Genomic DNA, 12,023 nt, shown 5'->3' on the forward strand with positions numbered 1-12,023 from the left:
AAGGTCTCGCTGCCCAGGCGGATCTCGAACCCGCGGGCTCAGGCAATCCACTCACCTCAGCCTCCCAAAGGCGCGGAATTACAGGTTGAGCCACCGAGCCTGGCTACAAATTGGGATTTTAAAAGAGTTTACATTATAATTACTATGAATGTCTTAAATCAATCCTTCAAATTCACTGTACATTACAAATGGGTAATTTTAATGGACTTTAAGATTTGCAACTTGCAAAAAACTTAGTCATAACACCTAAGCAAGAAGGAGTCTATCTGAGCAGAACACATAGGTAACATCTCTAAAGGTGGAAAAGAGCTCAATTCCCAACCTAAACAGAAGTATTTGGAATGGAGTACCTAGCCAATCACATGGCACAGCTAGCTGAATCGAGCCTTCTTTTCCGTAATATTGCTGAGACTGGATCCATCGCCCAAGGTAACTTTCTCATACATGTGAACTCATACTTGCTAGGATTTGATTATCTATTAAATGCTTTGCATCCAAATTTATAAACATTCATTGACATCATCAACACTAGTTTTCTTAAATGGATTCCCTTATATTAACCTCATTTAAGGTTATTGTTTTGAGTGAGAGGGTAAGGATAGATATGTACTTCTGTAACAGGGTCAAGTCAATGTGTTCCCAACTGTTTTTTTTTTTATAAGGTCTGGATTCAAAGCTGTTTTGCTGGTGGTAAAGGTCACTGGATGCCAGAATTTAAGTTTAAAAGAATTCACGGGAAATCTTCTAGGATCTGTCTCTCTGGTCATGTGACCAATGTGAATGACTGGTCTTAATATGTCAATGAAGTCATAAACTTCATGCATTTGTATGAAAAATAAACCTGTAGTTAATCAGAAATGGCACCATTTAGTGAATTTATTAGAACCAAAAGCAAAGTCAAGAATATTTGCAAATAAGCCTCAAGTAGCACATACAGAACATAACCATTCATCTGACTGGTTCGGGACTGAAGGATCCTGACAAATGGGTTCTTCTGATCATTACCACAGAGTATAATCACATATACTTGACCCTAAAACAGCACAGAACATGATATGTTTTTTCTTTGATTAGACAGAGTTTAATGCAGTGCCCTTGGGACTCACATACAGAGTGTATCATTATATCACACTTTATATCATATAACATAAAAGTATGTTGAACCTGTCACTAGGACACGTCCTGAAATAGCCTTCTTAGTGCTTCTCATATTCATTTCTCATTTTAATCTTTAAAAAAACACAAATTATAGGATACTCAATCTCAAACCAGGCAAAGTGGGGCCAAATGGAGGCTCAAACTTTACCTGTACGATGACCACATGTGTACCTAATCCTGAACTGTACCCCACATCTTTAAAATAAAATTTAAAAAGAAAAAAATACACAGATTATACATAGAAATAATATTGACTACTTGAACTTTCCAAATTATCTGGACTACATATAAATAGAAATGTACTATGTGCCAAAAAAATTTCTAAAAATGATGAATTATGAACTTTCTGTGATATAGTGCCAAATCGCTGATCTCTGTCTTTGGCAGCAGTATTTGGGTTAGTCAAGAACATTAGTAATACCTCTTTATCCAACATATTATTTTCATTATTATGACTAATTAAAATGTATTAGTGAATAAGGGCCTCTTTTAAAATTCAACTCAGCAGTCACCCACAACTTAGTAGCAATTATTTGCTTTAGCTAATTGCTTTCCATCAAGTTGAGATACAGGTTTCTCAAAGGTAACTGAATATCGATCATGGTGGGAGAGGCTAAGAAAGACATATACTTTTAGAGCGTAAGATCTGAGAAGGTCAGATTTTAGTGACCTGATGGAATGACTGTCTTAGACATTTAGCAGCATGTGGTTTTCTGGGTAGTGCATATGTGTGCATACGTGTGTGTTTAGGAGAAAGACTTTGAAAATAATGGAAGGAGAACTCCAAAATGTATCTTTACTTATTCTGAAATTTTGTTGATGCTGTCCAAGGTATTTTGAAAAGTCATTTCCTAAGTGACCTTTGGCAAATATGCCAAAGATTATGGGTAAACTGCCTAGATCAATGGCCAGCAAACTGCAGCCCATTGGCCAAATCTAGCTCACCGCCTGGCTTCTATAAACACACTTTTGTTGGACCAGGCACACTCATTCATTTATACATTGTTGTGGCTGCTTTCAAGCTACAACAACAGCATTAGCAGCTGCAAGAGATACCATATGGCTCGCAAAGTCTAAAATACTTGCTGTCTGCCAATCCCAGGCACAGAACAACTTGAGTTCCAAGAATTACATGTGGAAGCAGTAGGAAAATGTAAGTTCTCAATTGCCAGGGAAAGGTGGGTCTTTCATAATATTTTGCTCCTTGTGGTAAAATTTCCTTTCTTATTATACTGATGGCAATACTCTAACAGATTGATTGGTTTCTTATCTGTGTTCCACAAAAAAAAAAAAAGCTGAGAGCAAATATACTCAGTGACTTAATTTCTGGACACGAAGATGCTATTTATCACAGTGGCTTTAATGGCAACAAACTACTTCAAGAGATTTTTCTAATTTCACGTGTAATAATTACACGAAGTCAGTCAATTATTTATAATTGCAAATTCACTGTACTTTCATGTTAAGAGGAAATGTAAATATGCTTTCATTTTATAGAATGAAGATGATCAAAAAAATACTTGACTTCTAATAATTGACTAGGATACATTTTTTTTTTTAATTTGTAATTCATGACCATGCAAGACAAAGCACTTTTTCCTAGTACAGAAGGTATTGTCACCTTTGGTCCTGGAAATCCTTCTCCTGGTAAGCCCCTCTCTCCTGGTGCTCCTTCGGGACCACGGGGACCCTAGTTAGGACAGGAGGACAGGAGGAGCAGGAGGAGAGGAGGAGAGAGAGAGAAGTGGGGAGGAAAGAAAGAAGGGAAGAGGAGAGGAGGGGGGAGGGGAGAAAGGAGGGGGGAGGAGAGAGGAGAGAAGGGAAGTGGCAGAAAGAAAGAGAATGGTTATATTTCAGTTCACATAGACCAAAAGATGGATGGTTGTGTTTGCAATGAACATGCACAAAGTTTTTTCCTGTTCTTAGTCCCTAAATTATACAGTGTAACAAGTACTTGCATAGCATTTACATTATATTATGTATTATAAGTGACCTAGGGATGATTTAAATAAAGCACACGGGAGGAGTGCATAGGTTACATACAGTTACTAGGTCATGTTATATAAAAGGCTTGAGAACCTATAAATTTTTATATCTGAGAACAAATCTCCTATGAATATAAGGGATGCCTAGATTTCTTTTTGAGTTTTTAGTGAGAATCCTTCTAGTAAGCTCCATACTGATGAGTAGACTTGTAGCGTTGTGAAGACTAACATTCTCGTCGTGTTGAATACTGGTTTCATTTGATTGGTATAAGATGTTCTTCTGTTCTTGTGCTCTCAAATTAGAGAAATATGGAAATCAAGCGATGCTTCTGAGTAGGGATTAGGAAATAAATGCTATGAGGAAAGACTAAAACTCTTGGACTGCGAGGGCTGGAGAAGGGTGCAAAGTGCTCTGATTAATTCAGTATCAAAGGACCCCCATGAGGAAATCACCATACAGTTGTTTGAAAGCACTAAATGCTGCTTACATGTGTTTTAATTTCTGCCCTGATACATTTGGATTAAAACTTGAATTATTTCAGGAACTGGTTGAACCCACTGGCAGTTTTATGTGCAAATTGAAATCTTGATAGGGTCATTAAGTGAAAACATGGTTTCCAGTTGCAATAATTAAAAATAAGAAGTTGGCCAGACCTGGTGTAGTGGCTGATGCCTGTAATCCCAGCACTTTGGGAGGCTGAAGCAAGTGGATTGCCTGAGCCCTCAGGTTCGAGACCAGCCCAGGCAGCTTGGCGAGACCTTGTCTCTACAATAAATAAAAAATTAACTGGGCACGGTAGCACATGCCTGTAGTTTCAGCTATTTGGAAGGCTGAGGTAGAAGGATCGCCGAACCCCAGCACGTCGATGCAGGGGTGGCTGTGACCATGCCACTGCACTCCAGCCTGGGTGATGGAGTGAGACTCCAACATAAAAAAAAAAAAAATTAACCACACCTGGTGGTGTGTGCCTGCAGTCCTAGCTACTCGGGAGGCTGAGACTAGAGGATCACGTTCCTAGACCACTTATGTACCCCACATCTTTAAAATAAAAATAAAACAGTAATTTTAAAAAGAGGATCACTTGGGCCCAGGAGTCCAACACGGTGTGAGCTGTGACCATGCCACTGCCCTCCTGCCTGGGCATCAGAGTGAAACCTTGTCTCAAAATAAATAAAACAAAGAAGTTCATGTAACTATTGCTCAGAAAGGCACAAGGAGAGGACTTCTCATCAAGGCTCAGCAAAACAACACAGTCTCAGGCATTGACATGGACTGGCAGAAAATGTACTAATGGAAAAAACAAACAGCAGCAATAGCAAGGTTTTCATTTCAGCAAGACATTTTAAGAGGCAACTATTTTTTTCTCTTCTTCTTGGCCAGAAGGCAAAACGGTCCAAAGGGTACTTACAACAAGAATCTTAGAAGAATAAACAGGAACTTTTTCCCAATAGACTAAACAGAGGGTTAGGGATTCACTTGCTAAGAAAGTCAACCTGTGAGGAATGAAGTCTACCGGTTTCCCATGAATGAGTTCCTGAGCCCGGTCACTGCACTCACTGAATAGTCTTGGGCTTGAGGTTCAAGGGTTCAGGATGACTTAAAAGATGCTTTCTGCTCAAGTCTGGGGAAAGAATTAGAATGCAGAACTATGCTCATCCATGAATGATCGGTTATCGATTCATGGGAAAGAGACTGAAGCATATGCCAGTGTTCAATTTTTTTTCTTTTGCCTTTCTCTAATTTTGTATAATTGAAAAGACAGTCTTCTTTGGTATTTATGCATAACCGATTTAGCCAAGACTTTACTTAAAAGAAAAAGCTGACATCTAATTTAATTTGAATTGCAATGCTTTTTTGAAACCTAGCTTTTAACATGCCAAACTCTTCATCAAAACACTAATATCCATCGGGCGCAGTGGCTCATGCCTGTAATCCCAGCACTTTGAGAGACTGAGGAGGGAGGATCGCTCGAGGCCAGGAGTTTGAGACCAGCCTGGGCAACAAAATGAGACTTTATCTCTATTATAAAATAAAAAAAATAACACCAAGCCCGGTGGCTCACCGAGCACTGTGGCTCACACCTGTAATCCCAGCACTTTGTTGGGGGTAGAGGCAAAAGGATTGCCTGAGACTAGATGGGGCAACTTGTCAAGACCTCATCCCTACAATAAATTTAAAAATTAGCCAGGCATGGTGGCATGTCTGTAGTTCCAGCCACTTGGAAGTCTGAGGCAGAAGGATCCCTGAGCCCAGCAGTTTGAGGCTACAGTGGCCATGATAGTGGCCATGTACTCTAGCCTGGACCACAGAGTGAGACTCTGATATAAACTTTTTTTAAATAATAAAATAATAAAAAATAAAAACATTAAAATCCGTGACAGCTTACTCTAATGGCAGAGCAATTAGCTAAGGGAAAAATAAATATAAGCATGAAAACTAGATTGCAAACTAAACTGAAAAGTGTCAGGCTAACATCACATTCCTTAACAAAGAAAATATTGATAAATTATTTTTCTTCCCTAATGAGATGATGAATGAAAAAATACAATTTACATGAAATGTAAGGACATCTTTTCCAATTCACTCAATTTTTTTTTTCCATTCATTCAGCAAATATTTACCAAATGCCTAGTAGGTGGCAGGCATTGTGCCGGGCTCTAGGAACTGCAGAGAGAATGGCTGTCTCATGGAGCTTACAGTATTGGGTGGCAGTTAAAAGCAGATTTTGGTGTCATTTGCACTGAGGTCTAAGTCCTGGTTCTGCTACATATTAGCAGTTTAACCTTAAGTACTTCCATCCCTCTAAGGCTCAGCAAACTCCTCAGAATGGTGGTCATAACAGTTTCCACCTCAACCACAAATGTCAGTGTCAGGATTACATCAGAAAGACTGAAAGCTCTTATTAGTCATTCAACATATATCTGCTATTAGTATCCAAATTCTTTTACCTGAGTCCTGTAGCTAAGAATATCCCTTTAAGCTAAACTAAGGATCTTGCAAGATGTAGAGAATGTTATAATGGACACTGGAGACTCAGAAGTGGGGCATTTAAGAGATGGAAGAATAAAAAAAAATCACATATCAGGTACAATGTGCACAGGTGTGGGGGTGGTGGTTATACTTGAAGCCCAGACCAAAAACGATTTGTACCTCCCCCAAAGCCACTGAAACAAATAAATGAACGAATAAATAAATAAATGTCCTTTTATGGAAGTGTTTACAAATAAAGGCAGACTCAGAATGAATAGTTTAAATTAAACATTTTAATTTAAACAGTGTGTAAGAGATATGCTGCAGGGAATAAACACTGAGCCTTTCCGCCCTGTCTACTCTTCTAGAGAATGTCAGCTTTGGTGAAGGTGAGGATACTAGAGGTTTAAGGAGTCATATATTCAAAGCTGCTGAGAACAGAGAGTTGGTACTATGAACAATCTCTTAGGGCAGCAGTCCCCAACCTTTTCGGTATCAGGGACTAGTTTCACAGATAAGGGGTGGGGGAGCCAAGGAATGTGCAGTCAAACCTCACTGTTCATGTTAATCTGTATTCATGGCCACTCCCCAGTGTTACTATCACCACCTCAGCTCCACCTCAGATCCTCAGGCATTAAATTCTTATAAGGAACATGGAACCTAGAACCCTCACATGCACAATTCACAATAGGGCCAAGCACCTATGAAAATCTGATGCCGGGGCTGATCTGACAGAACACGGAGCTCAGGCCAATAATGTGAGCAATGGGGAGCAACTGTAAACACAGTGAAGCTTTGCTCACTTGTCTGCCGCTCACCTCCTGCTATGAGGCCCAGTTTCTAACATGCTGGTCCAGGGATTGGGTACCCCAACTTAGGGAACTTAAAAACCAGTGATCCAAGGTATGATTACTATAACCCATCAGAGTAATATTCCACACCATCAGTGTATTCTCAGACTTTCCAGTTAAACCCTCAGAGTGGAAGACAATCTTTAACCAGAGAAAAGAAGTAAAAGGCATTTGGGTTAAATGAGCTATTCTCTTAATTTATTAAGATAGTACCAAAGGGTTATTTTTAAAAGACAGAAATGCTTCCATAAAAAAACTCAGTGTCCCTTCAAAGGCCAAGAGAATCAATTACAACCATGATACACTTACTTGACTTTTAATGAACACCTCTAAAAAAAAAATGAAAGAATTTAATTATCAGCTAATATGGTTTGATCAGTGAAATGCTTTGTTTGAGACATCAACGAGATAAAATATGATTGTTCATTATCTTATTACTTTTCTTAATAATCTCAATGGTGTTAATAATCAATAAAAATGCTTTCAATATACATTACAAGCAATAAAGATAAATATGCTAATAATAATAAAAATTGTCCATTATCTTCAAACAGTGTCATCTACTTAATTTTTTTAACCTCTAAATAATTAGAGTTCTCCTTCAAAAGTGTGTTGTTTTTACTTCCAGTGCTCTGAATAACCTTACACTAAAAACAAACAGACCACTCTGACAGGCTTAACCAATATTTTTTATGAACCAGTTATATCTACCAGACCAACACAAAACTAGTGGTAATCACATAAAGATGACAGCTGACAGTTCAAAGGTAGGCCTTGGCGCTAGTACATTAATTCAATTTACCAGCAGACTTACCTGAGTGTGGTAGTGAAAAGAGAGTCGTGCTAAACCTGAAACCATTGGAAATGATTCAGGCAAAGAAACAAAACAAAGGACTTTCAGTAGAACCTTTGTGGGTTCTAAGGTTAGTCTTTATGTTACTTTCAAATGATTCAAAAATGTACATTGTTGACCTTTTATAATGACATCTTGGCACAAGTTTTAAACATTATTTATTTCCTTCCCACCTTCCTTATGATTTCAGTTTCCAAGTAAATCACAAAACTCTGCAGTGAAACTCTGTATAATTGTGACTTGGAAAGTAAGCCAAAAAAAAAAAAAAAGAATTTCGTGTTCTGGCAATATTGTTAAAACTCTCAAGCTACAAACATAAAGACAAGTAATATAAACCTTTCTTTAAAATGAATTTTAAAGGAATAGCAGAGTCCAAAGACAAGAGAAATCATGAGGGTCAAAAAGAGAGCGCTGAAAACTCAAGTGGTAAGCATCTAAGCTAGTGCTATAGGCAGCCTGGGTAGAAAAGTGTGTGTGTGCTGGAAGAAGTTCAGGAAATTTCAGCAAGAAACAGCAGCAAAAGACTGGCTCAGTTAATGGGAAATGAGGAGAGAATTAGACATTCCCCTGCAAAGCTAGACCTTCGAAGTTATACAGACAATCCCCAACTCAAGATGGGATAGTTTGACTTACTATGTGTTGGCTTACAGGTTTTTTGGGTCATGTTCCCATGGGTTGCTCCTTAAGACTTAGCATGAGATTATGATTTCTACTGAGTGTGCATCACCTTCTCACTGTCACAAAGTCAAAACATTGTACATCAAACCATTGTTAAGTAGGACCCATCATCTGTGTTGCCAGCATTCAATGCATTTCCAACTCAAAATATTTTCAATTTATGATGGGTTCATCAGGATGTAACCACACTGTAAGGCAGGGAGCATCTGCGTATGTTTGATGAAAGGACAGAGTAGAAAAAAGTCATCCCATCACACAATGATATGAATGACAAGAATCTTGTCTGCTTGACTTAGGCACTAAATGACTGATAATTTCTGTGCTGTGTATGGGTTTGTGGCTTCTACTGGCGTCATTGAGGTGGTTCCTGAACACCTTAGTCAAGTTATTTGCATCAAGGAAGCCCCTGGACTACATAAGAAATGCAAACACCAACTTCTCTCAAGCACCCTCCACACAGAATGCTTGGGATTTTCACAATTAAAGCCCTGCTGAAAATAAGTTCACAATAAATAAAACAATGTAACACAAAGTAAATTTCCCCAAGAATGTCAAATAATAGACTAGAATAATAGAGACACAAAAAGAAGTATACTTTAAATGCTTAATGGTCTTAAGGGAAGATTGAAAAATACAAGTAAAGAGGACAGTATAGTAAAAAGATAGTAATTGCAGTGAAAAACTAGCCATATCTTTTTAAAATAACCTTAGAAATTTTAAAAATAGATTAAAAATACAATGGGTGAGTTAAGAATATTTTATAACCTCATGAAGATAAATGTGTGGATTATATCTACACAGATATACAAATATATAGACATATTTTGATATATCATGTGACCTTTCTTCTTTTATCTATTAATATGGTGCATTCCATTGACTGATTTTCAATTCTTAAACCATCCTTGCATCCTTGGAATAAACCTCACTTGTTCATGCTGTATATCTCTTTTTATATATTGTTGCATTCTATTTGCCAATGTTTTACTAAGGATTTTTGTGTCTATATTGATGATGATATTGGTCTGTAGTTTTCTTCTTATGTATTGTTACTGTTCTGTTCTGGTATCAGGGAAAAACTGGCCTCATAATATAAGTTGGTAAGTTCTTTCCTCTCCTGTTTTCTGAAAAAGATTATGGAAGCTTTACTGTATCCATAACGTTTTATGTTTTTTAAAGAAAATCTAAAGCAAGAGTTGCAAACTTTACCAAGATTTGTCCACTGGTACAGGTTTACTAAATCATTCTCCATATTTTTCAGTATGTTTCAAATATTTTATAATTTAAAAATAAAAGCATTTTAAGAACCACTATGACAAAGTGAAACTCATTCTTAAGTTTATTGCTGAATTTAGAAGGTGTAAATAATAGCAAAGCACAAAGTTTTTGGGCAAAACACCCATCAAATTATATTTAAAAATATAATACTGCAACTTGTTTGGGGGATATTTTTAGAAATTTGGTAGTTTTCCAGTTCTGAAAATCATAGCTCTAGGAAGAATTCCATCTTTTAATTTGACAGACATCAAAATTTTAGACAACACTGAAATAAACATGCCAACAAGGTCTTTGATATTTGTCATAGAGAGGTGAAATCTTTTTCTGCTTCACTCAGATCTGAGCTGGTCCTATGCTTATTTCAGCCAACAGTAATACAGAAATGATGCTGTATAATCTCTGAGGCCAAGCCTTCCATGATGATTGGTTTCTGCCTAGTGGGACACTCCTGCTTGGATTCAAGTTGCCAAGTTGTGAGGAAACCCAAGCAACCACATGTAGCCACCCATGTGGAGAAAACCAAGATTCTCAGGGCAGCAACTGCAGCTAAGCTCACAGCTACAACCGGCATGAAGCTGCCAGCCATGTGAGGCCCTTTTTAAATATTCTATCCACTTTAATACTCCAACTGACTTCACATTATACAGCAGGGGTCCCTAACCCCTGGGCAACAGACCTGAACCAGCCTATGACCTGTTAGGAACCAATCACACAGCAGGAGGTGAGCAGCAGGCAAGAAAGTGAAGCTTCATTTGTATTTACAACTGCTCCCCATCCACTTGCATTACTGCCTGAGCTCCTGTCATATCAGCAGTGGCATTAGATGTTCATAGGAGCATAAACCCTATTGTGAGCTGCATATGTGAGGGATCTAGGTTGCTAGTTCCTTATGCAAATCTGGTGCCTGATGATCTGAGGTGGAGCTGAGGCAGTGATGTTAGTGCTGGGGAGCTGCAAATACAGATTAACATGAGCAGTGAGGCTGGACTGCACAGAGGCCATCATAAATCAATTGCTTGTAGATTCATCTCAAAACCCTATCTGTGCGTAGCCAGTGAGCCAACGTACTTCAATTGTACAGCTGCATCTGGTGGCAGGCTTTAGATCAGAATTCAACACTTGTTTTAGTCTGTACATGGCCCATCCATTAATATTATTTTTGTATGGAGAGTTGTATAATTATTTCATTATATATTACAATGTAATAATACTATAAAATAGTGCACAATAAGTGTAATACCCTTCAATCATCTCAAAACCATCCCACCCCACACCCCACCCCAGTCCGTGGAAAAAAAATTTTCCAGGAAACTGGATCCTAATGCCAAAAAGGTTGGAGACTGTTGCTATACAGAACTCTCCCATCAGTCCACGAAATCATGAGAAATAACAAATTATTTTTTTAAGGCACTAAGTCTTGAGATAGTTTGGTATGTAGAAACACACAACCAACATAGATACTTAAAGAAGTTAGTGTTTTACTTTTAATGGTACTATCTAGTTGGTGGAAATTGAGACTGGGTCACTGACCTCCAGATAATTGGTCCAGTGCACTTTATATGATTTTTTGAGACACCCGTGAAAAGTCCTCACACAACATGTTGCCATTTCACTCAGAGCACTATAGGAAATTGCGTGTTTCTGTTAACTTACACACATGAAGAACTGAGCTGTGGAAGGCCACATTGGGAGACCAACAAGTCACAATTAGTTGCTTTTATTTGGACCTCAGTGAGTCAGCTACTGTTTATTCCTAGGAGAACCATGGTTACTTGGAAAGTTTAGAAGCTTCTTATACCAGAATAATCATGTTTCCTTCACTTCCTCTCCAGATGTCTTTTGATGGAAATATTTTTTCTTCTCCAACAGCAGGAAACCTCAAAGCTACATAAGGTGGAGCCGTGAACAATACAGGTATCAATCCTTGCACTAGAGCACGCCCGTGGGTTAGATCATGAGCGAGGGCCCTATTCTCAGTGACTTCCTCTGGTTACAGGAAAGTCAGTTACAAAGCATGGACATTAGGTCTGTATTCAGATCTCTCATCTCCTAGGAAATTTTGACACATGAGAACTCTTTCTTCTTGAACAGGTTAATTAATCTTGTAGGAAGTTACAGTAAGAGAGAGCCAGTTGTAACCATGTACGTATATACATATATGTAATACCATGTATATTTTAGCCCTATTTCAAATGTGAAAACTAACACTTAGATCTTGTCTGTGCATATTTACTGTCACTTGTTGTTCA

At 38.1% G+C, this 12,023-nt stretch overlaps 1 protein-coding gene across 1 annotated transcript in view; it reads right to left on the reverse strand.

Moving 5' to 3' along the window:
- The window catches only part of COL28A1 (collagen type XXVIII alpha 1 chain), a 193,856-nt gene that overhangs the window by 124,915 nt on the left and 56,918 nt on the right, over positions 1-12,023 (reverse strand). The window contains exon 13 of the mRNA XM_008063194.1: positions 2,780-2,848. Coding sequence (XP_008061385.1) covers positions 2,780-2,848 — 69 coding nt within the window. The remainder of the gene's footprint in view (positions 1-2,779; positions 2,849-12,023) is intronic.

The sequence above is a fragment of the Carlito syrichta genome, unplaced genomic scaffold (genome assembly GCF_000164805.1).
Source record: "Carlito syrichta isolate Samal-C Ts95f unplaced genomic scaffold, Tarsius_syrichta-2.0.1 Scaffold306634, whole genome shotgun sequence".
Taxonomy (NCBI): Eukaryota; Metazoa; Chordata; class Mammalia; order Primates; family Tarsiidae; genus Carlito; species Carlito syrichta.